The sequence below is a fragment of the Syzygium oleosum genome, unplaced genomic scaffold (assembly GCF_021117445.2).
Source record: "Syzygium oleosum isolate NSW1041296 unplaced genomic scaffold, Sole_v2.1 Sole_v2.16, whole genome shotgun sequence".
NCBI lineage: Eukaryota > Viridiplantae > Streptophyta > Magnoliopsida > Myrtales > Myrtaceae > Syzygium > Syzygium oleosum.
The window spans coordinates 3,951,893-3,979,892 of NW_026607500.1; the positions used below are offsets into that span (position 1 = coordinate 3,951,893).

Here is a 28,000-nt window from a genome sequence, read left to right on the forward strand (position 1 = left end):
AATTAGATCGTTTGAAGCTATTGAAGGCATACTCTTGTGCAAATCTTGTGGGCATTCGAGGCCATGATAAGTTTGGGTTCTTGGAAGAGTTGGATATTTCTTGCATAGCCATCAAAAGGCTAAAGATCCCACAAGTCAATGGTCTAAGGAGATTGACTATTGCATATTCCCAAAATGTGGTCGAAATTCAAGCGGTTGTTAGATGGGAGCTGTTAAAGAATGCAAAAATTTACTTGAAATTCAAGGCATTGATAAACTGGAGTTCTTGGAAATGTTGGATATCTCATTGAGCAAGTCCCTTGAAAGGGTGGACCTTTGTCAATTAAAATGTCTGAAGCAAGTGATGGTTTGAGAATGCGAAAGCCTACATGAAATTCAGGGGCTTGGTATGTTGGAGTTACCGGATGTCTCTCGGTGCAAGACCCTCGAAGGCTGGACCTTCCGCAATCAACTCTTTTGAAGCTATTTGGCCATCAACTAGTTGAAATTGGAGGCCGTGGTGATCATATGAAGGAAGCTGTTGGATGCTGCAGGTTGTCATTATCTAGTCGCAATTTGATCCTAGTTCTTAGAAGAGTTCGATATCTCTTAGTGCAAGTCCGTTGAAAGGCGTTAACCATAATTTAGTTGTATGAAGTTTTTGACTACTACGAATTGCAATATCTTGTTAGAAAATTCATGGCCATAATAAGTAGAGGCATGCGTGGAAAAGTAGAATATGGCTGGATGCAAGTCCATTGAGCGGCTAGATCTTTCAGATTTAATCTCTGGAGCTATTGATTGCTGGAGTTTGCCAAGATCTAGTTGAAATAAGGACTTGATAGATTGGATTCTTGGAAGAGTTTGATATCTCTAGGTGCACACTTTACGAGATCCCCCGACAATGTGATGCGCATGATCGATGTTGTCCGAAATCTGCAAGTCACGTGTGAATTTGTAAGCTCTGCCCAATAACAGCCCAAACTGCATCAGCCAGCCCAAACAAGAGGAGGCATTGTTTGGTAGGTGGCATGTGGGTTTAGTTCAAACCAATTAAAATCCATATTTAGTTGGGCTTTGCTACTCTAAACCCATAACAACCCATTCTTTAAATTTTGGCTAAACTATTTACGATACCCCCATTTAATATGAGTTTTGTTTTTATATTAAATATGAGTTAAAAAGTTGATCTTTAACCTAGTTTGTGACAACAAAGCCCACTCTTACATTGGAAACAAACATTAGAACAGAGTGAATCATTGTTGACACCTAAATTTCAGCGCATCATTTAGTGATTAATTGCATAGAAAATTAGGGATTAAATTTTAATCCCTGAACAAAAATATTACAAATCGCATAGCATAAAGTTTAGGTTCATATAGATTAACTGCATTTTGCATCGGATCGGCGGTGGTAAGCGAGCTTAAAATTCATCACGTAAATCGAGCTCGGGCACCGAACGAGGCTCGGCTCACTCGGAAAGCATGGGCCGAAAATCACACACAAAAGGGCTTGGTTGTCTTAATTTGAGCTAAAATTAGCCCATTATGCTTAATTAAATAAAAGCCCACATTAATTCAGTCCACTTGAAATTAAATGATAATTAAAGCCTAAGCCCAAGCCTAAGCCCATTAGGACTAGAAAGCCCGGCTAATTGACCTAGGTTTACATTATAAATATATCGTTATGTGTCATAATTAAAGGTGGGCTCTCATAATTTTGATAACACAATTCTTGAGAGCACGAGAGACACACGTGAGCGAAAGCAAGAGTAAGAGAGAAAAAGTTTCTATTCTTCCCGCAGGTTCTGAAGGTCGGCACTTATTGAAGCACAAATTTTTCTTGGTCAAAGGCAATACACGGCCACAAAATTTGACACACACACGAGAGAGAAAAAAGATTGAAGAGGGTGATCCAACATGGATGTAGGGGCGTCTTTCTGGTGAGTGCGTTTTGACTTGGTCAAGCATCCACTTGTGAGAAAATTCAAGAGGCCCACTTGAAGGATTTTCGTATCCTTCGCACGAAGCTGTTTCGGCGTCGCAACTTCAACGCCACTGGTGCTCGCTGACTTCATCACCTCGAGTCCCTTGGTTTGTCAACAAACGCCGGAGTTGCTGTCCACATTGCAAGGCTTCCTGCACCGCGACACCCACCTGCACCGAGACGCCACTGTCCAGCCCAGTTCCGAGCTACACCAAGCCGCGACTCCCCTAACGTGACCTTCGAGCAACATATTGAGAAGAAGAGTCCATTGTGAGCTGTGCCGTGTCCTCACCAAAACAGACCCGCAAAGTTTCTGTTTTTGCAGGTTGTTGATCGTCAAACCGAGCCACCCCGACTTGTTGCCTTTGCTAATCATCATACCGCTAGTTCACCGAACCGGTTGTCCAACGAGCATCACACCGAGACTATCATCCACCGCCGTGTCACCGCCGTGAGCGCCATCGTTCCCGACACCGCGCCGCCGCTAGTCCCGACGCATCGCCGGTCATCCGATCCGCAATTCCGATCCGCGTGATTCAAATTTGGAAAGAAATCCACAAATCAGGTAAATATCTTATCCTGATTCGATTTATATAATTTTTGCTTAATTTGCGCTTATTGATATCTAACTTTGCATATTTAAATAATAGGCATTATCCCAATTAGGATTTATTTCCTTTTTGAAATCTTAGATATCTGATCTTATCAAATTTGGATAGAATTTAGAATTTTCAAAATCCTTTGAATATATCCAAGATATTTGAGATATTTAAATTTTTTCAAGATGTGATCGATTAGGAAAATTTCCTAATCCGCAACCGCACACGTGGAAATAAATCTATCTATCAGGCTTTAGATAGAATTATTTCCATAGCGGGTATTTCGAATTTTAGGATCGATCAGTCAGGTTTCAGATCGAAACTTAATTCGAAAGATTTAGCGGTTATTTTTTTTACTCGATTTTAATTTCGAATTTCGATAAAAAAAAATACCAAAAAGATTGCTCTAGAATAGGTTAATTTCTTTAGTTTAAAATTGCATGTTTAGATAATTGGCATTTTTTTAATTCCGAATTTCATTAAAGAAAAAATACAAAAAATAATATGCTCGTCATTAGAAATAGGTCACGTCGTCGCATGACATATAGTTTGCATGTTAGGTTGCATTAATCGCATGTCAATTTTTTGCACGCCATTACATATAAGTTAGCTTTCATTTAAATAAATAAAAAATCAAAAAAGAAAATTTCTGCACCTTTGAACTCTAAGTCAGGATTTATCAAAATTGTCAAATTGAGTATTTTTCTTGAAATTGGTACCGAAAGGGCGTTAGGGAATCTAGCGTAACGAAGTCCCCGAATCCATAATTTCTGGTTCGCAGAAATAAAATAGTACTCCCGCTATTTTATTTAGGTTTCTAATCAACCTACCTTAAATGATTAGTGGCGACTCCCATTGAAAATATTTGCATGCTCACAATTGGACCTAAGTTGTGATTTGGTAGAGTTTGGGAGAACTCGAGCTAGGTTAGTTAATTTAATTGATCTAGTAATCCATTAGCCTAAGATCGAAAAACCGATTTTTTTTAGGTCGCGACAATCATACAAGTAAAAACCAGTAACTCACTATCGAGCACCCAGTCCTCAATCATGGCTTCAAAGCAGTCTTGGTCGAGCAAGAACATACAACGAACAAGCGATCCTCCATCTGTTACAGATGCTTTTGACCTCATCAGGAACTTCTTTTTTCCCTTCCTGAATTAATGACTCGAACATAGTTTTCACTGAGAAGAGTATAGCAGCAACAACTCTATTCATTTGGGGGTTAACTAGCTCATGTATCCCCTTATTTCTCTCCTTCCAGATGTTGCATATTGTAGCATTCCACCCAAGTTTCAACAGAGCAACGTTCAAGCTTTTCCATTTCATCGTCTGCAGGGTCCATGAAAACTCTTGATCCTAGGCTTCAGCTTGTCTTTGTATTTTCAGGAGACATAAAATTCTCTGCCACACTTTTTTCGAGAAAGGATATTGAAAGAAGCACAACTCAAAATTCTCTTCACATTATTCCGGGGGAACTTTTAATTCCTTAGCAAGGTTTTTCTGTGTCAAATTGGACCAGTAGAAGAATGTTGATTCAGTTCTACCTGTTTCAGACAATCATATTCTTTTTTGTCATGATTATTCAAGCATGGAAATTTTATTCCAGGCAAGGTAGATTTGTTCCATTGGTGCTCAATTTGGATATCCCAATTAGCAAGTTATCATTTCATGTTATACTTGATAATACTTTGGTCCTCTTGATCAACGAAACATAGACCTAATCATACTATGACGGAGCATACATGTCCTCTGAGGCAAGAATTCCTTGACGGACCATTGTGTACAACACAATTTACTGTTCCAGAATTGTCTTCTTCATGTGGCATAGTTGTGAGTACATCAAGAAAAAACCCAAGCAGAGACAATTGAAAAGTTACTCAGATCAATCAAGAACTGCAACTATTTTGATTCACCTTATGGATTCGTGAAATCATGCTTAAAGAGATCCACATTATTTTATTCACTGAAGTTGTGAATGGCACATGTCATGACACAAGTACAAAATTGAAAAGAAGCTACAGGAGAGCAAGCACTTGTGTGGTATGACTGGAAATGGCATGAATGAAGCCTCTGCTTTGAAGAAGGCAGACGTTGGATTGCAGTTGCTGATGCCACTGATGCAGCTAGAAGTGCTTGGACATTGTCCTCACTGAAACAAGCTTGAGTGTCATTATAGGCGCTGTGCTTATCTGCTGGGCTGCATTTCTAAGAAAGAGGGATCGCACTGTTAGTGATTTGGATTGTTTTTCCAATTAATTATGCACCAAATCTCTGCATATTGCCAATTGTGTTCCTAGCTTAGTATGAGTTGACTGAAACTTTGCAGATATATGCCATCTCCATTACGATCCGTATTGCGGTAAGTGTCCTCCCTTAAATGTAGACTCAAGATTATAAAAAGAATTCGCTGATGAAATTTCATGCATCCAGTCACATCATTTTGCTTTTGCAGTTTGGCTTTATGTTCATTGCTTTGATCTGGAAGTTTGACCTTGCATCCTTTATGGTTTTGATCATTGCCATATTAAACAATGGTAAGATGATAGTTTTTCATTCTTGTACTCCCCCTTTTGAACATAGCAGGTCAAGAAAGATAAGTTTGACTAACTTTTTATACCAATCTCAGGAACGATCATGACAAGCTCCAAAGATTGAGTGAGCCATCTCCCAGGCCAGATAGCTGGCAGTTGAAAGAAACTTTTGCTGCCAGAATTGTTCTCACCTTGGCACTGATGACTGTAACATTCTTTTGGGCCATGAAAGATGCTGACTCAGTGAGAATCTGTTTCTTGTGTGGTTTTCTAATTTTATGCCTCTCCTATATAGCATTCTTAAAACTGTTGGAAAGAAGTAATATAGTTAGAAATAACCCTGGTGAAATGATGGCAGCCCTGTACTTGCAAGTGAGTATAGTTTGCCAGGCCCTAATCTTTGTTTTGTGAGTATGGTTAGCCCTGTACTTCTTTTGGTCAGCGCATTCGTAGTTGCACAGCGAGGAGGTCAAGTTTGCTATGGCACTTTCTACTGACTAATTTCAACGGAGTCAGGTTCAAAGTAAGAACTGCAAATCCACTAGCTTTTCACCAATGGTGAATGGTCAAAAGTCCTCAGAAAAATTTGGACAATAAATAAATCAGTCAACAATCACCAATATTCTTCCCTGATGCAAAAATATTTGATGAGCAGGTCGCATTGCTTGTAACAGTTTATGCAAATTGAGCCTTTGCGAGGATCAATGGAACTGGATGGGGGCGGGCCAGTGTCATTTGGCATAACAGCGTAGTGCCATATGTTCTGTTGATTTTCTGAAACTCCGGCTATATTCTGAGCAGGAGAGCATGGAATACTCTTTTTGGAAAACAAGGTAACATGCCTTTGCAAAATGATATTTCCTTTGAGCAAGAGGCAACACCTTGAATTTTGTTAAGAAATATTTACGTTGTGTAATTTGGCCAATTTTATCACACAGACCGCCTTCACTACCAAAATGGACCACAGAAAAGAAAGGGAGAAGCTCAGTGAGCAAGTACGCAGAGGACTCTGCAGGGCCTCAGCTTCCTGAGACCAGCGATCTTTTCTCCTGACAAGAGTAGTTACAGGGAGCTTTCCAAGATTGCACAATAAGCCAAACAACATGCTGAGGTTGGCCTGGTATTTGATGTTTAAAGGCCATGCTGTGTATTACGAGGCATAGGAGCATATTCCCAAATAGTAAATACAAAGTCTAAAACATTTGCTGCCAGCAGTTCGTTTATGCTATTTTAGTCCTACATGTGATGGTAAGGCAAATAGACTCTGTCGTTGCAGGCTTGGCGAGTCGCATACTCTGAAAGGGCATGTTGAATCAGTGGTCAAGCTGAAACGCTTGGACATCGATTCCATTCAGCAACATTACAGATTTTGAAAGGCATTGCATTTAAAGCAGAAGGGATTATATTGTGAGAAATGGAAAGGAGTCTTAAGATGGTGACGAATAAGCATATGGAGCTTTCATTTTTTAGGACAATGGAAACCACTGTTATATCAGTGAATCTGGTTTATAGATTTTTCATTTGATCGGTTCAATGCCTGCCAGGGGCTCTTTTACAAGAACTTCTGCTTCCATAGGTTGCCATACGCATGTTAATCAGTGAATCTGGTTTGGTTCCTAATGTTATATGTTTTACATGAGGCATAATCAAGTCAAATTCCGAAGATTGGGTTTGGCTAATTCCATTCAACAATACTGTAGGGCTGTTGGTATTTTTCCCCAATTTTTTGGGGATGAATCCGATGGGATTGTCTTGTAGTTGCTCTAGTAAATATTCTTTTAATAGATCTAAGAATTTTTGGAAACCATTGGATCAAGAATCATTTATGGATTGTGGTCGTTCTGGCAACGACATAGTCAAGGCTCCTAAATCCTTAATAATGATGAGAGGGCAAACTTTAAACGCTGCCATCTCGTCGTGGTCGATTCTCAGGGAGTAGTCTGTTTAAGATAAGACGATGATATTGTGGAACTCATTGAAATGTTTCTCTGAGTTTTGAGACAGCAGAGGCAGATTCATTTTATGCAATTTCAGCAAATCAAATTGCTAGAGCAAGTATAGATAGGATGAATTCACTGAGGTTTAGATAAACTAGAAATGTGATGATAATATATATTCCTGGAACATAAACATGCCCCTCGAGGCCTTGATAATTTCAATTGTATCATTTTCACATTTGTGAAAATTTGACAATGCACATTCACGTGGAATTTTAAATATTGACCACGCACATTCGCGAAAGGGATAACACTAGCTCTGATACCATGTTAGAAAGTCCAACCCATAAGCTTAAGCGGATAGGTGGTGGAAGACCACATGAATATGAAAAGCCTTTAAGACCCATTGTCATGCGATGTGAGACAATCTTTCAGCAGCTTTCTTTCTTTTTCTTGATGGAACTTGGTTTGGTGTTGGCAAGAACTCTGCGAGCAGACACAAGTCACATAACCGTGCTCGTCACTGAGAGGGGGACCTGTGCATGATGATGTGTGTGAAAGGTGGATTTAACTGGTCGGGTTGACACCAAGAATTAGAAGGGTGTCACATGAAGGAATAAGGCTAAAATGTTTCCAATGGGTGATGTAAGGACACCACACTGAGCATGTGATTCTAATGAAGGAGATGATGTAGAAGGGACTCGTGTATCTGTGTAGAAGTGTGGTTGGCGAATCTACCCCCTAAACTGAAATCCTCACTGGGATATTATGCTGAAGTTTCGGGCCATTGATGTTAGCGTGAAGGAATTGAAAAAACAGGCAAGAGAAAACTGGGCTAAGCAGAGAGGACGATGACGATAATGGAGATGGGTCTCAAAACTTTTTTTGGTCGAAGAGATGGGTCTCGATTTAGACAGCAAGGAGAGAACACCAATATCCTCACTAAGACATCGAGGAAGCAAGTCTACTGTCAGTGACTTGAAATTGATAGAAATCCTTCACAATACTTATCCAGAAAAGGCAGAAAGAAATGGAAGGTCAATTTCTTTTCAAAGTTGCAGAAAACATTCATCATAAAGATGAGAATACTCATATCTACAATGCCTACCAATTTAAATCGCTGAAAACAAAAATCGTCAAAAATTACATTTAGAACAAAGGACGTTTGCTTTGCTTCCTAAAAAATGCCTGCCGTAATCATCTTCACAAGCAGGGGGAACTGCAACGTCACGGACAAGGTCACTTAAACACAAGCAGATGCAGCAACTGCAATCAAAACCTGCACTTTCTTTTCACCAAACACCAGATACAGGGTGGCGTTGAAAGCTTCCATTGAAACGCCTCCCAATTATATACCAGAGAGACTTGGACTGTTGATAAGGCGGAGTCTGTTCAACGTGGAAGTAGCTCACTGGGACTCGATTTGCTCATCTAGAGTTCTCAAGTAATCTTCAATCATGAGCTTCAGAAGCTACGGATCAGGATGGTTATTGCAGCTCTGGTTTCTGCTTTTTAAACTGGTCCTGCTTGGTGATGACAGCTAATATTACATGCCAAAATGGACTCACCTCCATCACAAGAAGGGCATAATCCATGGTATAGCAATTTTAAATCTTGTTGTCGAGTGTCTGATCATGAAAATTTTTCTTGTTATTAAGTGACCTTCATTCTTCTGTAACTATTTTCATGATTGATTTTCTTGTTTTCCGGGAACTCACTCGGGTGTTGGTTCGCACTATACCTGGTCCATGATATTCATATATTATTTCATGGGCCTGACTTTCTTGAAGAGCTTATATGCAACGCTGGTGGAGCAGAGCTAGCGTACTATTGTGTGTGTAACTATCGTCTAAGGAAATTCTATTTATGACGAAAAAAAACAGACTTTTAATAGATGCACACGCATGATAAGATGCAAACACAATATGTGAAAGTGATTTCTCTACTTGCAATGAACGAAATAAAAATTCTTTTTGAACACCAGATGATATTTTGCATGGACTAGAGCCTTGCCTCCCCGTTGAAATGTCACTACCACTATGTGATGGAATAAGTCCTCCTTTCTGTTGTGGGTTGAGGTTGATCTTTCACTTTTTACAATTTGTTGAGACAGAATCGAATTTGTGAAAGTGAAATTTTCATCTGATGTCTGTGCTTTTGTATAATTTGAATCCACACAACGTCGCCGTACACGATGGGGAGAAAAGAAAGAAGAATGTGACCTTCTGTCAATACAATAGCATTAGCTATGTATGAGGTGGATCCTGCTTATAAAGATGAAACAAAAAGCTGAACTTGTTCAGGTAAGATAAAGAATTAACATTTCCAGATTGCCGGACAAATACTATAATTTCTAACAAGCCAGAATAAGTAATTGTTCACAAGACATGAAAAAGACAAATACAAAAATGTTATTAGATTGCTGGAAATTTACGGTGGAGAGGTCCTATGGCCCCACAGATTCCAACATATCGAAATCTCCACTCTTACCGTGAAGTAAAATTATAAAGCCAAATACCAATAAAAGAAAAGAAAGTATAAAGCAGGGAGAAGAACGTTCGAAGTGCTAAAAGTTATGTACGACGCTCACTTTAGTGCCACAAGTTTTTTTTGGATCACTTATGTACCAAATCGGAGAAAAAACGATAGCTTAAGTGCCAAATCGGAGAAAAAACGATCATTTAAGTGCCAATTCAGGCCAAATTGATTACGTAGCATTTATAATTAATTTTTTTAAAAAAAAAATTTAGTCCACATGGACTTCCAAAACGACATCGTACAATCCGACTAGCACTGAAATGATCGTTTTTCAACAATAACTGGCACTGAAGTAATCACTTTAAACAATAACGTCATTTAGGAGTTATATACTGATTGGGCATGCCGACGAGCCACATAGAGCTGGGAAACTGAAAAAATATGGCCACGTCGGATTTCCTTCGACTCAGATCAGAGTTAGCACTTAAGTGATCGTTTTCTTAAAAAAAAGTGGAACTTAAGTGATAAAAAAAAACTTTTGGCATTAAAGTGAACATCGTGCACAACTTTTGGCACTAAAGCGATCACTGTATGTCGGAGGTGAAAAATAATAGCATATAAGTGTCCGTATAAAAAGATCACCACATTGACGAATATTAGTTTACAAAAAGTTCTACTTGCCATCCCTATACTTTCAGTTTTACTTTATTTTCTAATCAATTCCTTGTACTTTTAATTTGTCTAACGAGCTCCTTCTACTTTTTCACAAATTTTTTAATCAAGTTCCTCCGACATCAAATGCGGCCAAATCCAACTAACATGACCGTCGAGTGATATTGTAGTGAGTATGACGTAATTAAATTTTTTCCAATGCAGACGTCCACATGAGCGTCAACATTGGGTAACAAGCCAAACATTGGAGTATGGAGAGGATACATAAGATTTTTCGCCCACTTTATATGAGGTTTAGAACAGTTAATGCATTTTCTTGCCATTTTTTTTTTGAGGTTTTGAAATACGTGAATGTTATTTTTTTATATTTTAATTGCAGGTAGATCCATACTTTTAATACCCAAGCCATTAGCTCCAATGAGAGAAATTTATCAACTATACGAGATGTGTTAGAAATCACACAGAAAAATCATTAACAGTGTGGATAAATACTTTAAAAGAATAGAGTGATGTTTATTTCATAGGTAAATACTTGCAAGTAGAGTGACATTAATTTCTTTCATAACTAAGAATGTCACCTACTCCATTGAGATTTACTCAACCTAAATATTTTTCTTTAGATATTTAGATTGCATATGGAAAAGAACTACTAGCTAGGCGAAGAAGCTGTTAAACTACCAACGGAATGAAAGGTACTTTTAAAAATTGTGATATTGAAAAAGATTGCATGAAATTGAAATATAATACTTGTTTATGAAATATCAAGAACAATACATTAAACATTTAAAAAGAAAAAGACAGGTGGAATGTTCTGTAGTATTCAATGAATCTCTGTTTCATGGCCGATCCTGCTGGCTTGAAGAAGGAATCTCCGTGGGAGTTGGCCAAGGGGGGAAAAGCGAGTACTTCTGAAAGCATTCCTCCTCTTTGCAGATCCGGGACACCACTCGGTATGACTCAATCAAGAGTCTCGGAAATCGTCTAGCGAAGTAAGCTTCCAAGCCATCAGGAAACGATCCGAGGATCTCCTGCCAGAATCATCACAGCAACAACAAACATGATCCTTGTATGCATGCAGCTGCAAATATCACCACAATTTGAGAGAGAGCGAGAGAGTACCTTAATTTCTTTTGGAGCTTCTGTGTAGTGGCTACACTTATTTCGCACGGCTCTCAATAAGTATCTGACACGGCTACCATCATATTTCCTACGTTTGCGTAGGTCGGCCATAACTTCAGGCTCTATTTTGTCGTCCCAATTCCCATCAAAAACCAGTTGTGCAGTGTTCTCTAATGCTTTCAGAAGATCTGAATTGGGTGCCCTAGCTTCCAATTCTACTTTATCGCTGACATCACCAAGAAAGGACAGTCTCATCTCTGAACTCCAAAAAAATGGATGGTGAAGCACCTCCGATGCCTTTGGCCTGCTAGTCATTAAAAGTAATTGACTATTGACCCAACATGCTCAACAAATCAATTACACGAACAACACCGAGATGGACCGACTTCCCGAGTTTAACATCATTGCAAGTTTGGCATATATGCAATCTCTAAAACAATTAGAATTGCATTAGCTCAATGAAAGAGAAACCAAAATGTCTGAAAACTTCCATGCACTTCACAACTCGCGAGTGTGGGATGAAGGCAGTAGTTTGACTACGACAAGAACCCAGAAATTATTTACGCCTGACTACCTTAAATTAGCAATCTAATCATTTAGTCCCCAGGATTCTTTATTTCATAGCGTGCGCTATATTCGAAACCCCTAGAATCTTCGTACGAAATCCTCTTCATTGTATGTATAGTAGATCTTCTCCTAACATTGCCCTAGGAATAATTGGAATTTATACGTTCGTGGGTGGGTAACAAACTTATGACCCTAACAACCAGGCTTCCGACAATGATCATCTTCCATTGGAATTCACAATTTTCAAAGGCATTTAGGCTACAACACGGTCAACCTTTTCTCCGGCTTCTATTGTCAATTGCAGGAAGAAATGAATGGAATCTGCACATTTTTTGCTCATCAAGTAGAGCCCCACCAGCAGGACAGATATTTAAGCCATGTTCGACCAATTTCGGGCCACCTTTAATACTCATGAGATTAAGTGATGCAAGAAAATGGAAATCAGTCAACTAACAATGAGTACAAAATCTATCAAATGGTAGAATGAAAACGATAGAGATGCAAATTAAGGACGACAGCACACTCACCTCAATTCGGGATCTTTGTTTAGCAAACGTGAAAACAGATCGTGAGCTTCTGGTATGAATTCCACCAAGGACAGGTTCATTTTGTTGCAAGCAATATTTAAGTCACGTTCTAGATGTTCACCAAATGGATGTCTTCCACGAGTGACGCAGAAGAACAAGACACAACCTAAACTAAACAAATCCATTTGCCGTGTCTGGCGCCCACCACCATGAAGAAGCTGTTCAGGTGCTAGCCATCCTGAAGTTCCACAACCTGCAAGACAAACATCGAATATCAATAGAAGAGCCCTCATCACTAGGACCATGTAAAAGGTCGATATGATATATTCACCAATCAACGAAGGAAGACCATGGCAAAGACTATTAAATTTCCACAAACTCTACCACAGCAGAAAAAGCAATACAAAGCAACCTGACTTCCAACATAACAGTCTTCTTTAAAAGAAGAGATTGCTCTAACAAGTAAAATTATAGTTTTGAAATTTTTTGCCGGGAATCTAAAGTGATTACCACTGTATAGATTCAGATTATGCACGGATCAATCTTGAGGAAAAGAAGATCAAAGGTCTGGAGAAAGCTATCATGAACACTTACCAGTGGCACGATATCCCAAGGAAGATCTATCTTTAGGAAGTCTTTCACTAATGCCCATATCACAAAGCTGAGCGCCAAACAATGGATTCTTAGTAATCAAGACATTTTGAGGTTTTAAGTCCCGATGGATTATTTCCAAGTCATGCAAATGGCCGAGTCCTGATACCACATCCCTGTATCATAATATAAAGAAGACATCATGACTTAAATCAACAATGTAGCTGGAACCAAATAGTATCCCGGCCACTTGAAGGCATTGGATACATAAACTAAGCCATATCCTGTTGAAAATTAAGGAATTTCTCTAACACATTAAGACCTAGTAAGGATGCCATAAGTACACTAGAGAAAAAAATGGTCACAGGTTCTTTATGTAAACTCTCCAACGAAAAACTCGGTACATAATTTGATTGCCGAATCAATCACATCAACATTTACCGATTTGAGTGCATGAGGATTCTGCAGCATTCATGAATCAAAAAGAAAGAAGGTATACTGATTTTCCCAAGATGGGAAAATCAATGGATTTTTCACTATGTAATTGATAAAACCTAATTGATTTCTATGAGAAGAAAGCTAAGAGTTTAGCCTTGATAGTGAGATTGAACATAGCCTATTACTCTAGAAAGGAAACTGCAAGGTTCAAAACTCAGCTCACGATGTTGATTGCATTAGGCTCACCACAGTCAAGGTAGTGACCGAATAATTCCCTGTAACATGCATCACTTTGAAGTTTTCTCAGAAGAACTATTAAGTCCTTCGACTAGCTCCTGATACCCACTTGAGCCAGCAAAGAGGAGTACATGAAGGTAGTGATCTCTATGAGATGCTTCTGAGTCATGTAAAATATATGTAAACAAGCTCACTACAAATACAAATATGTGACAATTGATTTTAGGAGTGTGGCAATAAGCAAGATACTGCAATTATCTCTCAAATCATACCCTTTTGGCATGTCAAAACGTAAAAATTACCTCATTAGTTTCAGCAACTGAGGCGAGGGATAACTATCTGCCCGCCACAAGTTAACATCCTGCATCATACCCCTAACGGAATCCAATTTGATTTTATAATTATCCAATGATGCTGGATCATGGTTATTTAAAGAAACTGACTGTGCTTGAATTAAATCATCTAAGCTACAAGTACAGTGCTCCAGTGCAAGATACACGAAATCCTCGTCGTACTCCACTCCATAATACCGAACAATATTTTCATGTCGGTCAGATGCTATCAAAATCTGAATCTCCTTGGAGGCAAACTCACCATGAGCCTGGACAAGGCGTTTCACTGCAACATGTCGATCTTCATACATGCCCTCGAGGACAATGGTCCCATTATTTCCCTTAGCGATTTCATTCCTTGATACGGAGATTTTACCAATTTTACGCCATCCAATGCCACCATCAGGAAGGCTATTGGGCTTCATCAATTCGTCATCGTTGCTCCTGATATTGACAATCCTGCCTTCATTTCCTGAAAAGACATATTCCACTTATCTGTCAAAAACTCTATAATTGATTTTCTTTTATAATCTCTTGAGAAAGTGCCTACGTGTACATCGAAAGACAAAACCGTGAGACTTGGTATGGAACGTGCTTAAACAAGCAATTCGTCAAATGACAAACCACACGGAAGCTAATACCTCAAGTGAGCTAATTAAGGGGCAATGTGGTAACAAAGCGAGACCCCCTCTAGTAGGTGTGTGGTTCGAGGACGAACCACACGGAAGCGAGTGGTCTTGTAATAACTCAATTCCACGAAGGCAGGGAGTAAAAGGTTGTTAACTTTCACTCTTTTGATGACGGAGCTGAAGTCCTCCATGAACATGTCCGCTTGTTAAAAAACCCACTGGTTGGTGAATTCGCTGGTAACTCCGGGATGGGGTCGAAACTCTTTGATGACATGCCGATTAAAAATATCATCCATAATTAGTCAACATTAAGCAAGGATAATTGCCGTTATCCTCATCTTCCCGGAGTTGATCAAAGCCAGATAGAAACGCGGAAGGTGAATACGTTGGAGATTGATTCTTGGGCGAATTGCAAGTTCAACGAGCAGAAGGAGATCCAAGTCCAGGAATAGGTAAATGTTCTCCAGAGGATTGTGGTGAAGAAGAGAGGTAAAAATACAATCTTAAGAAGGAAGGAGCAGATCCCGAGTAGTGGCTCTATAAGGCTGGCAGGTGATAGTGGTGGAAGGCAAATCCCGCCAATCTCTCTACGTGTCCAAATTAGACTGGAGAAGGTAAAGCGATTGTCTGGATGATGGAGTAGCTATACCGGCGTTCTGCCGGGATCGTGAAAGGGTGACTTATAACATTCCTATACATTTCAAAGAATTAGAAGAACTTTTACTTCGTTTAAAAGATGACATACATTGACACCCAAAAATAACCTATCATCGACAAAGAATTAAGTTATGTGGTCAAATCGGTGAGCACCCATTGCAAGATTGGCGTCGGACAATTAATGATGCCATTGATGAAAGGGAGATTGAGGCAGTTGTCGACGTACAACAACGACCGGTAAACCACGTTTGAAGGAAGTCAAATCGAGAGGAAGCCAAAAGATCACAACTGCTTGTGGACAAGAATATGCAGTTAAAGATCGCGAGAGCGGAGCCAAGAATGTCAGAGGCAATTGAAGTTCTTGACTTAGAAGATAACCGCTTTCGATGGTTACACTTTGTACAAGGCTATATAAGGCGGAGCAGAATCAATGTAAAGCATCCGCGATCAACAACACTTATCAAATTTTTCTGCAGTTTTAATTCATCGATTATATATTCGTACTTGCAATTCTTTGTTCTTTATCTTTTATTTAGCATTCATAGTTTGTCTCATATTCATTGTTTCTTGTCCGAATCGCCACAGAATCCAATTTACTTTAAGAACCAAAGATTCAACCTTTGGTGAAAGGTCTTTCTTCGGCGACCATTTTTTGCGAAACAAGAATAAATGAGGCTGATGACGTTTTTCAGTGCTTGTAGACTATATTCTTAAGGATCGTATGTGCTTACTATAGCAAGAGGAGCAATAGCTAATGTGTAAGATTTTCTATATGGCCCAAAAAAGTTGGTAAAAAATCTAACCAGTTCCAACAATACAGCATAGCTTGAAATAATCCCTTAACCACCTATCCTTATGGTCTGGCAGCTTTCTAGCCATGACCCCTTTCAGTGTTCTACATTTCAAGGTTGAACTCATACTTTATCTTATAGAACAACTCAGATTTGACAATCTCAATGTAGAGAGCATACCTTCGTATTTGCGGTCGACACCCTTAGAGGAAGAATGTTCGGTATTATCGGTTTGCTAACCTCCACCTGTGACAAAACTTGTGTAAGCATGTATTCAGTGCATCAAATAAGATTTCTACCATGTGTCAAACGGTTATAGAGGTTGATGCTTAGATTCAAACCGCCGAACGTGAAAAGAGACCAAACGAGTTTTGAGATTTCATTTACGTATTGATCGAGTATGGCCTTGTATGAGTAGCTTGTCAAACGAGTCTGAATTACAAGAGAACAGTTTGGAGAATGGAATACCTTCTATGAGCCACTCATCCCAATTTATTCACAGCACTTTGGATTAAGAATTAACTTGAACATGAAGGAAGCACCACATCAGAAATTTAAGATATCGGTACGGCGGTCAGCACTTTTTCGCACCACATCATAGATTTAAGATACCAATACAACGTTCAACGCTCCGGATTGAATATGTAACAACACCTCTGGAAAGCATGATTAAACTAACTGGCACAAATAAAAGTTCTTTGCTTGTATATCGCAGAAAAATACTGAAAACAGTTTAAAAAAAAAAAAAGAAGGCCCTTTTGAAAGAGGAAAAATTATAACAGACCAAAAGAAAAAAATATTCTGAATGCGTTAATGGGAGACATGACACGTGCTTATCAAGTGCCATCCTCCATCTATGCGGTCCAGTAGGAAAATCAGTAGTGTTGGTTACCTCGGATGAGCTTTCCGCTTCAATTAAACGGCTAATTGAATCGGGCAGCTGGATCGATGAAAGACAGTTGCGGGCACTGAATCTTGTAAGATTTTTCAAATGACCGACGGAGGCAGGAATTTCTTGAACAGCAGTTCCATCTATAAGAATCTCTTCCAAGGACATGAGGAAACCCAGCTCTTCAGGCAACTTATTGAGTTCAGTGCAAAACCTCAAGTTCAGTGAAACCAAGCTCTCCAGACTTTTTACTGAACCGATTTCAACCAATCGATTGCACTTTTCAAGAATCAATCTCTCTAGACGTTTGTAATGAGATAAGTCTGGAGTTCTGATCAAGTCAACACAACCGGTGAGGTTCAAAACTTTCAAATTCCCGGCTTTCTGTCAAAGGGTAGAATAACAAAAGAGTTAATTTTTCCGCAACAATTTGAAAAATGAAATTAAAAATAATATACTTCTCTACCTCGATTTCACTCCAACCATTCCATTTTTCATGGACCTTGCTCCAGGAAAGATCTAGAATAACCAACTTTTCCAAATCCAAATTTTGAGCACCAAGATTCCGAGGACAACCTTGCCAATGGAGCCATCTTAAACTTGACAGAAGCCCCTTAAAATTTCCTTCGAGGTTCGCCTGATCCAATCGAAGGAATCTTATGTTCGACATATTCTCAAAATGTGCTGGTCCAAAACTCCATTCTGACCCACTGTCAAATTTGAGAAGAACACCTTCAACGCGTTTCGTTCCCTACACGTGAAATATAGGATTGCCAAGGGACTTAGCATTTCCCCGGAAAAATATGTGAAGATGATAAATGCTTAGAGACTTCAAACTAAAGAAGTCATTTTTATTACGGGTCTTTTGTTTCGTGGAAAGTGAATGATTTGGAAAATAACTTCCTAAATATGATCGCTCGTATCTCTTACAAAAATAAATGAACAAAAAATATTTTCATCGTCCATAAAAATATGTAAACATCAATTGTTATCAATAAAGAAAAATTTTAATCAACTAATTATTCCAAGATATAAAAGTGATCATTTTTGAGAAAATGTTTTAAATCAGTCATTTTCCGCGAAACAAACGGACCATAAGTGTCTTTTTTTTTTTTTGACAATCGAGGTGTCCGCGCGGCCGGCGAGCTAGGGCTCAAACCGGCGGTGATGCCCGACTAGTCCTCGAGGGGGGCTAGCGCAGCATCCCACCGCCACGACCCCTCACTTAAATCACCGATGGGCGAGTTTGAACCCAGGACCTCTCGTGAAAGGAACTGAGCACAAACCAACGCGGCCACCGATGGGTGGGTTGACCATAAGTGTCTTTCCTCTATGAAAAAAGGAAAACAAGTTGTAAGGCATACAATCAATAGGTAAAAAACAGTGATGAACTTGTATCTTACTTTTTCATTTGTCGCACATCCAAGGCATCCTCGTGCATCCACAATCATCTGCGCTTTCCAAGTTCACGATGTTCCAATTTGACGATATCCCTACCTAGGTCTCGAAGTTGATCATGCATCCACAGTTTGTTGTTCTCAATCTTAACAATAGATGAGAGGACGAGCACTTTTAATTCCAATTGGCTTGTGGCATCACAGTCGGACCACAGGTAGCATGCAACACTTTCGTCCTCTCCTATGAAGAAACAAGCAATGTCCAGAAATATCTTTCTTTGCTTGTCAGGTAATGCTTTGATGATTACCATCAAATTCTGTTTAACATGTAGCTCAGGTACTTTTTCCAACTCGTCCAAGGTTTTCTTCCACACGTCCTTGCTTTTAGAAAATAGATACGACCCGACAACCTCAATAGTCAAAGGAAGCCGGTCAATAGTTGATACTATATTTTCGGACAGAGTAGCAAAGTCATCTGGAGCAGGTTTCTCCCTGAAGGCATGGACGTGGAAAAGTTTAAGGGCTTCATCTCGTTCCATTCCCCCGACCTTATATTTCAGGAACACTTTAAACTCATTTGAAGCTCGTTCATCTCTGGTGGTAATTACGATCCTGCTTCCAGAGCCTAACCAATCAAGATTTCCTAAAATTGATGTAAGTCCAAAGCTTGGTTCAATATCATCGAGAACAATGAGAACTTTCTTGTGAAAGAATCTGCTTCTGATGGATCTAATCCCATCATCAACAGAATCAATTTGTCCATGCATTTTACCTAGAAGGTCAGAAATCAACTGACGTCGCAAATTTACTAAGCCTCCGGGTTTTTTGGCATTTTCTGTAACGCTTTCCAGAAAGCTACAGCCATCAAAGAGACGAAATATTCTTTTGTAAATTAACTTTCCAATTGTTGTCTTCCCGGTGCCCCCTATGCCATGTATTCCAACTCCACGAACTTCGCTAGATTCCATATTTAGTAATTTCATAACTCTTTCCACATGATGCTCGATGCCAACGAAGTATCTGTTCAATACCCTCAACACATTTGCGACAAGTACTTCGATGATTGAAGCATGTGTGCGTGGGCTATATCATGCGTGCACGTGTGCACGAGGCACATGCACAAAGATTAACGTAAGTCCAACAATGTCTGAACTCTGAAGTAGTTTGCAAGAAAAAAATTCACGCTCTCCTTTCAAAAACTATCAAACAGCAATCAGCTTTAGACAAACAGGCCACGCAATTAGTGGCACATATTTGTACTGAATCAGCAGAGACAAAGCACGGTAGGATGAGATGCAAAGGTTGTCAGTTGCATCGACAGAAATTAAGCAAATCGGTATCGCTCTACACTGGCATTTTCTCGCAAGAGGTAGATTTCCAGTAGATGCAGATTCCAAGAGGAAGAACATTTTCCTGGACCCATCTTAATATAAAATCACAACCATAATTGCTGCCTCTAAGTTAACCGAAAAACTGAGTCATGTGCTTGCAAAGATGTGTGTAACATAGGAATACTGAAATTTATCAACAAAACCAAAACATTAAGTAATGTGGCGAGCTGGGAGCAAGAATGTAAACAAGTGGATCATATTGAGAACCAGATCAGAGCGAGCTACATCAGGTATTGATACACCTAGCGTTAGTCTAATTAGATTAACTAAATTGAACTAAGCGCTACTTGGCATTTGGATGCTAGGTTACTCAATCGAACTTACTCAATTACACTTACCCATCACTCTCCAGCCCTGGGATGGATCCCACACGGATGAGAGCTTCCTCCCATTCCCCGATGGTGTATGGGTTGACTCCTCTCCATCTATACTCGGCGATAGCCCCGGCGTAAACCTGGGATCTGCGCCTCACGACCGATGGCGTGACGTCGAGGAAGACGGGCATGATGAGCAGGCCCATCGTCTTATGGCAATCCACAATCAGAGCCAGCTGTCGGAGGCACCTTGTGCTCGACGCAGATTTCTCTGACAGGATCGGAATGGCGATCTTGGAATGCCTGATCGCGGTAAGCGACCGCTCAAAACTCTCTCCCAGGGTGAGACCCTCTTCATCCGTGAACACGCGGATCCCCGCTTGGTGGAGGCTACGGTAGAGATGATCCACAAAGTCGCGGCGAGTATCCGATCCGAAGCTCAAAACAACATCGAAACTCGTTTCTCTTGTTTCGGAGGATCCTCCTCCACGGTTGTGAGAATTCTCCATTTCCAGCGCCTCCTTCTTACTCTCAAAATGAAATCGGTTTTCGTGTTGGGGGGCCTGCTTCTCTCAGTTACGTCTCTCTTCCTTACTCTTATTTCAAAGATCCACCTACCAGTTTCATAGTACGGGAGTTAGGTGCATAAGGGGGTCTTTAACCGGCCGACCATTATTGCAAGACGGATGTAAAAATATAAAAAGAAAAATTTAAAAAAAATAAAAAACAAAAACACCAATGACCTTTGACTTTTGCAATATGGACAACCGCGTGCTTAAACTTTTCCTTACCAATTCAGTCTTCGAATTAAATGCCTTTATTTTTTTTATTTTTTGTTCGACACGTACAGAGGAAGACTTCTAGAAGTGAAAAGGAAAGGCCCTCTTGGATCTGTGAATGGAGCGGACATTCACAGGATAAAGTCTAGGGCTAGAAGCCAATGGCTCAGTACTTTTCTAAGTCAAGGTCAATTAACCAGTCTATTTGAATACATCAATTATATATGAGTTGACTGTAATTACTTTTCAATAAAGAAGTGATAGTGGGTGAGAAAATATTGGGTATCACTGTGATTCCAGGTCAGAAAAAAAAAAATCCATTCTTCGTGCGTCACGTGTCCCTCGCAGGTCCACTTGTCAGAAAAATTTCTCTCTTCTGCACTTACTTTTCGTCTCTCTTCTTTGCGTTCACCATTGCTCTAGAGCTTGAGCTTGAGCCCAACATCTCAGCCTCCATGGCCATATAGCTCGGGCTCGCGGTTGCAAGCATGTTTGAGCTTCAAGCTCGCGGCCATGGCTAGCTGGCCATGGTCACTCGAGTTTTGAATCCCGTCCATAACTGCTAGATCCAGAGACTTATGGCCAAAGATGCTCAATCCGTAGTCTAGCCATCGCCATAGCCGCAGAGCTCGGATTCGAGCCTAGAGCGTGAGCTCTAGCACAACCTTTCGACCATGGCTGCCATATATTGAGCTGGCGGCCATGGATGCTCAAGCTCACAAAAGCCGTGTAGATGGAGCTTCGAGCTTGCGGCTATGGCAGTTAGACCCAGAGTCTCGTGGCCATGGATACTTGATTTGAAAACTTGCAGCGGCCATGGACGTGGAGTTCGAACTTGAGCTAACGGCCATAGCCGAGAAGAAACCGCAGTAAAGAGAGAGAAGAGAGGGGAGAAAGCAAGTGCAGAAGAGAGAGATTTTTCTAGTAGGTGGGCCTGCAAGGGACACGTGGCGCACGAAGAATGGACTTGTTTTTTGCTGACCTGGAATCACAGTCATACCCAATATTTTCTCACTTGTTAAGGACACTAGGGAGCATACATCAAGGAGCACAAGAAGGCGACGACTCGGGATTTGTTTTTAGTCAATTAACAATTAAATTTTTAGTCAATATTTAAAGGCATCTCTAAATTCCCCATATGAGCATATGAAATATATGAAACAACAACATTGGACGGAGAAGGGGGTACAGATTTTGTTCTTGATGACCTTGAATATTTAGAGGGAATGAATACTCCATCGAAACTAAAAAAAATGATGATCTTGTTGAAGTTCGAGGTCTTGGTAGATCCAAGTTCTTGGACAAGTTGAGCATCAACTCATGCAATTCCATTGAAACGATGGATCTTTCTCAATTGAAACATTTGAAGAAAGTAAATGCTAATCGTTGCGAAAATCTAATTGAAGTTCAAGGCCTTCATAGGTCAGAGTTCTTGAAAGAGTCAGATATCTCCTAGTCTAAAATCATTGAAAGGCTAGATCTGGATATCTCCTAATCCAAATTCATTGAAAGGCTAGACCTTTCACAATTTCATTATCTAAAGCAATTGAAAGCTTTTGCTTGGGAAAATCTTGTCGAAATCCAAGGGTATATGAGTTTCTTGGAAACGTTAGATGTGTCGTAATGCAAGTCCATTGAAGGACTGGATCCTTCACAATTAGATCGTTTGAAGCTATTGAAGGCATACTCTTGTGCAAATCTTGTGGGCATTCGAGGCCATGATAAGTTTGGGTTCTTGGAAGAGTTGGATATTTCTTGCATAGCCATCAAAAGGCTAAAGATCCCACAAGTCAATGGTCTAAGGAGATTGACTATTGCATATTCCCAAAATGTGGTCGAAATTCAAGCGGTTGTTAGATGGGAGCTGTTAAAGAATGCAAAAATTTACTTGAAATTCAAGGCATTGATAAACTGGAGTTCTTGGAAATGTTGGATATCTCATTGAGCAAGTCCCTTGAAAGGGTGGACCTTTGTCAATTAAAATGTCTGAAGCAAGTGATGGTTTGAGAATGCGAAAGCCTACATGAAATTCAGGGGCTTGGTATGTTGGAGTTATCGGATGTCTCTCGGTGCAAGACCCTCGAAGGCTGGACCTTCCGCAATCAACTCTTTTGAAGCTATTTGGCCATCAACTAGTTGAAATTGGAGGCCGTGGTGATCATATGAAGGAAGCTGTTGGATGTTGCAGGTTGTCATTATCTAGTCGCAATTTGATCCTAGTTCTTAGAAGAGTTCGATATCTCTTAGTGCAAGTCCGTTGAAAGGCGTTAACCATAATTTAGTTGTATGAAGCTTTTGACTGCTACGAATTGCAATATCTTGTTAGAAAATTCATGGCCATAATAGGTAGAGGCATGCGTGGAAAAGTGGAATATGGCTGGATGCAAGTCCATTGAGCGGCTAGATCTTTCAGATTTAATCTCTGGAGCTATTGATTGCTGGAGTTTGCCAAGATCTAGTTGAAATAAGGACTTGATAGATTGGATTCTTGGAAGAGTTTGATATCTCTAGGTGCACACTTTGCGAGATCCCCCGACAATGTGATGCGCATGATCGATGTTGTCCGAAATCTGTAAGTCACGTGTGAATTTGTAAGCTCTGCCCAATAACAGCCCAAACTGCATCAGTCAGCCCAAACAAGAGGAGGCATTGTTTGGTAGGTGGCATGTGGGTTTAGTTCAAACCAATTAAAATCCATATTTAGTTGGGCTTTGCTACTCTAAACCTACAACAACCCATTCTTTAAATTTTGGCTAACCTAATTACGATACCCCCATTTAATATGAGTTTTTTTTTATATTAAATATGAGTTAAAAAGTGGATCTTTAACCTAGTTTGAGACCTCTCCTTAATCTCAATGACCCATGTGACCTAAGTAGCACGGACACGCGACATGCAACATGCGACACGACACAACACGACACGCGACACGTCATTTCTCAAAAATAGAGAATTCCGACACGTTGGGACACGTATATTAAATATATATGATAAATTGTTATTTTTAAATTTGATTCAAATAAATAAATAAATAATAATAAAAAGCCAGGTTTTTTAAAAAAAAGTTTTCAAAAAATAATTATATATAAATAAATATATTAGTTAAGAAACTAAAAGTAAATAATTAAATTTGAAAAAAGGAAAGTACAAGATAAAAAATAAAAAAAAGCAGCCAGCCCACTTTCCTTTTCTTTCCCTAAATTTTCTCGTCTTTTGACTCTATCTCTCTATCTCTCATTTCTGTATCAATCTCTCGCGCTCTCTCTCTCTCTCCCTCCCTCTTCTCCGATCAGATCTCCGGCAGTTCTCGCCGCGAATACTCCGATTCGCTCAGCTCGCTCATCCATGACGCTCGGCTCGGGAGGATCGGGGGTCGTTGGTGAGTTCTCAAGACCCTTCCCGACCTAGATTTCCAGATCCTCCCTCCCCCCGGGCAAATTCTCTCCCCCCATCCTGACCGATTCTCAGATCCCCCACCTCCCCGTTCCCCATTTCTCCGAGAGGATTCGTGGTGGGGTTCGCAGCATCCGAGCCTCGATTTGGCGATCGAGAGATCTGACGAGAGGGGGCTTTTCTTTCTTCTATCTCCCTTTTGCTCCGGACTCGCGTGTCGCCGGCGTGTCCGGCGCGTTGACCGCGTGTCGGATCTCCGACACGCGTTGAGTGCGTGTCGGCGGCTTGTTGGAGCGTGTCGGACACGCGACACGTGTCGGACACCGATTCGGAAGCACAAATAACGTGTCCGTGCTACTTAGCATGTGACAACAAAGCCCACTCTTACATTGGAAACAAACATTAGAACAGAATGAATCATACAAGTAAAAACCAGTAACTCACTATCGAGCACCCGGTCCTCAATCATGGCTTCAAAGCAGTCTTGGTCGAGCAAGAACATACAACGAACAAGCAATCCTCCATCTGTTACAGATGCTTTTGACCTCATCAGGAACTTCTTTTTTCCCTTCCTGAATTAATGACTCGAACATAGTTTTCACTGAGAAGAGTATAGCAGCAACAACTCTATTCATTTGGGGGTTAACTAGCTCGTGTATCCACTTATTTCTCTCCTTCCAGATGTTGCCTATTGTAGCATTCCACCCAAGTTTCAACAGAGCAACTTTCAAGCTTTTCCATTTCATCGTCTGCAGGGTCCATGAAAACTCTTGATCCTAGTCTTCAGCTTGTCTTTGTATTTTCAGGAGACATAAAATTCTCTGCCACACTTTTTTCGAGAAAGGATATTGAAAGAAGCACGACTCAAAATTCTCTTCACATTATTCCGGGGGAACTTTTAATTCCTTAGCAAGGTTTTTCTGTGTCAAATTGGACCAGTAGAAGAATGTTGATTCAGTTCTACCTGTTTCAGACAATCATATTCTTTTTTGTCATGATTATTCAAGCGTGGAAATTTTATTCCAGGCAAGGTAGATTTGTTCCATTGGTGCTCAATTTGGATATCCCAATTAGCAAGTTATCATTTCATGTTATACTTGATAATACTTTGGTCCTCTTGATCAACGAAACATAGACCTAATCATACTATGACGGAGCATACATGTCCTCTGAGGCGAGAATTCCTTGACGGACCATTGTGTACAACACAATTTACTGTTCCAGAATTGTCTTCTTCATGTGGCATAGTTGTGAGTACATCAAGAAAAAACCCAAGCAGAGACAATTGAAAAGTTACTCAGATCAATCAAGAACTGCAACTATTTTGGTTCACCTTATGGATTCGTGAAATCATGCTTAAAGAGATCCACATTATTTTATTCACTGAAGTTGTGAATGGCACACGTCATGACACAAGTACAAAATTGAAAAGAAGCTACAGGAGAGCAAGCACTTGTGTGGTATGACTGGAAATGGCATGAATGAAGCCTCTGCTTTGAAGAAGGCAGACGTTGGATTGCAGTTGCTGATGCCACTGATGCAGCTAGAAGTGCTTGGACATTGTCCTCACTGAAACAAGCTTGAGTGTCATTATAGGCGCTGTGCTTATCAGCTGGGCTGTATTTCTAAGAAAGAGGGATTGCACCGCTAGTGATTTGGATTGTTTTTCCAATTAATTATGCACCAAATCTCTGCATATTGCCAATTGTGTTCCTAGCTTAGTAGGAGTTGACTGAAACTTTGCAGATATATGCCATCTCCATTACGATCCGTATTGTGGTAAGTGTCCTCCCTTAAATGTAGACTCAAGATTATAAAAAGAATTCGCTGATGAAATTTCATGCATCCAGTCGCATCATTTTGCTTTTGCAGTTTGGCTTTATGTTCATTGCTTTGAACTGGAAGTTTGACCTTGCATCCTTTATGGTTTTGATCATTGCCATATTAAACAATGGTAAGATGATAGTTTTTGATTCTTGTACTCCCCCTTTTGAACATAGCAGGTCAAGAAAGATCAGTTTGACTAATTTTTTATACCAATCTCAGGAACGATCATGACAAGCTCCAAAGATTGAGTGAGCCATCTCCCAGGCCAGATAGCTGGCAGTTGAAAGAAACTTTTGCTGCCAGAATTGTTCTCACCTTGGCACTGATGACTGTAACATTCTTTTGGGCCATGAAAGATGCTGACTCAGTGAGAATCTGTTTCTTGTGTGGTTTTCTAATTTTATGCCTCTCCTATATAGCATTCTTAAAACTGTTGGAAAGAAGTAATATAGTTAGAAATAACCCTGGTGAAATGATGGCAGCCCTGTACTTGCAAGTGAGTATAGTTTGCCAGGCCCTAATCTTTGTTTAGTGAGTATGGTTAGCCCTGTACTTCTTTCGGTCAGCGCATTCGTAGTTGCTCAGCTAGGAGGTCAAGTTTGCCATGGCACTTTCTACTGACTAATTTCACCAGAGTCAGGTTCAAAGTAAGAACTGCAAATCCACTAGCTTTTCACCAATGGTGAATGGTCAAAAGTCCACAGAAAAATTTGGACAATAAATAAATCAGTCAACAATCACCAATATTCTTCCCTGATGCAAAAATATTTGATGAGCAGGTCGCATTGCTTGTAGCAGTTTATGCAAATTGAGCCTTTGCGAGGATCAATGGAACTGGATGGGGGCGGGCCAGTGTCATTTGGCATAACAGCGTAGTGGCATATGTTCTGTTGATTTTCTGAAACTCCGGCTACATTCTGAGCAGGAGAGCATGGAATACTCTTTTTGGAAAACAAGGTAACATGCCTTTGCAAACTGATATTTCCTTTGAGCAAGAGGCAACACCTTGAATTTTGTTAAGAAATATTTACGTTGTGTAATTTGGCCAATTTTATCACACAGACCGCCTTCGCTACCAAAATGCACCACAGAAAAGAAAGGGAGAAGCTCAGTGAGCAAGTGCGCAGAGGACTCTGCAGGGCCTCAGCTTCCTGAGACCAGCGATCTTTTCTCCTGACAAGAGTAGTTACAGGAAGCTTTCCAAGATTGCACAATAAGCCAAACAACATGCTGAGGTTGGCCTGGTAATTGATGTTTAAAGGCCATGCTGTGTATTACGAGGCATAGGAGCATATTCCTAAATAGTAAATACAAAGTCTAAAACATTTGCTGCCAGCAGTTCGTTTATGCTATTTTAGTCCTACATGTGATGGTAAGGCAAATAGACTCTGTCGTTGCAGGCTTGGCGAGTCGCATACTCTGAAAGGGCATGTTGAATCAGTGGTCAAGCTGAAAGGCTTGGGCATCGATTCCATTCAGCAACATTACAGATTTTGAAAGGCGTTGCATTTAAAGCAGAGGGGATTATATTGTGAGAAATGGAAAGGAGTCTTAAGATGGTGACGAATAAGCATATGGAGCTTTCATTTTTTAGGACAATGGAAACCACTGTTATATCAGTGAATCTGGTTTATAGATTTTTCATTTGATCGGTTCAATGCCTGCCAGGGGCTCTTTTACAAGAACTTCTGCTTCCATAGGTTGCCATACGCATGTTAATCAGTGAATCTGGTTTGGTTCCCAATGTTATATGCTTTACATGAGGCATAATCAAGTCAAATTCCGAAGATTGGGTTTGGCTAATTCCATTCAACAATACTGTAGGGCTGTTGGTATTTTTCCCCAATTTTTTGGGGATGAATCTGATGGGATTGTCTTGTAGTTGCTCTAGTGAATATTCTTTTAATAGATCTAAGAATTTTGGGAAACCATTGGATC

General features: G+C 40.1%; 3 protein-coding genes across 4 annotated transcripts in view; all 3 read right to left on the bottom strand.

Annotated features, from left to right (window-relative positions):
- Positions 1-10,901: 10,901 nt before the first annotated feature.
- The window catches only part of LOC115663376 (serine/threonine-protein kinase/endoribonuclease IRE1a-like), a 29,346-nt gene continuing 12,247 nt past the window's right edge, over positions 10,902-28,000 (bottom strand). Inside the window, exons 7-9 of the mRNA XM_056318884.1 lie at positions 12,398-12,650; positions 11,304-11,607; positions 10,902-11,212 (exon numbers count right to left, since the gene is read on the bottom strand). Of these exons, the coding sequence (XP_056174859.1) occupies positions 11,021-11,212; positions 11,304-11,607; positions 12,398-12,650 (749 nt within the window). The 3' untranslated portion in view covers positions 10,902-11,020. The remainder of the gene's footprint in view (positions 11,213-11,303; positions 11,608-12,397; positions 12,651-28,000) is intronic.
- Positions 14,637-17,710, bottom strand: LOC130140185 (disease resistance protein Roq1-like). 2 transcript variants are annotated; one of them, XM_056318881.1, is made up of 4 exons: positions 17,428-17,710; positions 16,965-17,345; positions 16,253-16,318; positions 14,637-14,884 (listed from the first exon to the last, which is right to left on the bottom strand). In XM_056318881.1, exons 1-4 carry the CDS (start codon positions 17,629-17,631, stop codon positions 14,831-14,833), a joined length of 705 nt encoding a protein of 234 aa, XP_056174856.1. In that variant the 5' UTR covers positions 17,632-17,710; the 3' UTR covers positions 14,637-14,830. The 2 variants fall into 2 exon arrangements, with proteins under 2 accessions (XP_056174856.1, XP_056174857.1); XM_056318882.1 differs by lacking the exon at positions 14,637-14,884 and adding an exon at positions 14,895-15,315.
- LOC130140186 (disease resistance protein Roq1-like) lies at positions 19,811-20,674 on the bottom strand. The gene has a single exon (XM_056318883.1). The coding sequence runs from the start codon at positions 20,570-20,572 to the stop codon at positions 20,084-20,086; it is 489 nt and encodes a 162-aa protein (XP_056174858.1). The 5' UTR covers positions 20,573-20,674; the 3' UTR covers positions 19,811-20,083.

Coding starts and splice junctions, on each gene's coding strand:
- LOC130140186 (XM_056318883.1), bottom strand. CDS start 20,572: ATGGAGAATTCTCACAACCGTGGAGGAGGATCCTCCGAAACAAGAGAA.
- LOC130140185 (XM_056318881.1), bottom strand. CDS start 17,631: ATGTCGAACATAAGATTCCTTCGATTGGATCAGGCGAACCTCGAAGGA. Junction 17,346..17,427: donor ATGGTTGGAGTGAAATCGAG/GTAGAGAAGTAT, acceptor ACCCTTTGACAG/AAAGCCGGGAATTTGAAAGT. Junction 16,319..16,964: donor AAGCGGAAAGCTCATCCGAG/GTAACCAACACT, acceptor GTTTTGTCACAG/GTGGAGGTTAGCAAACCGAT.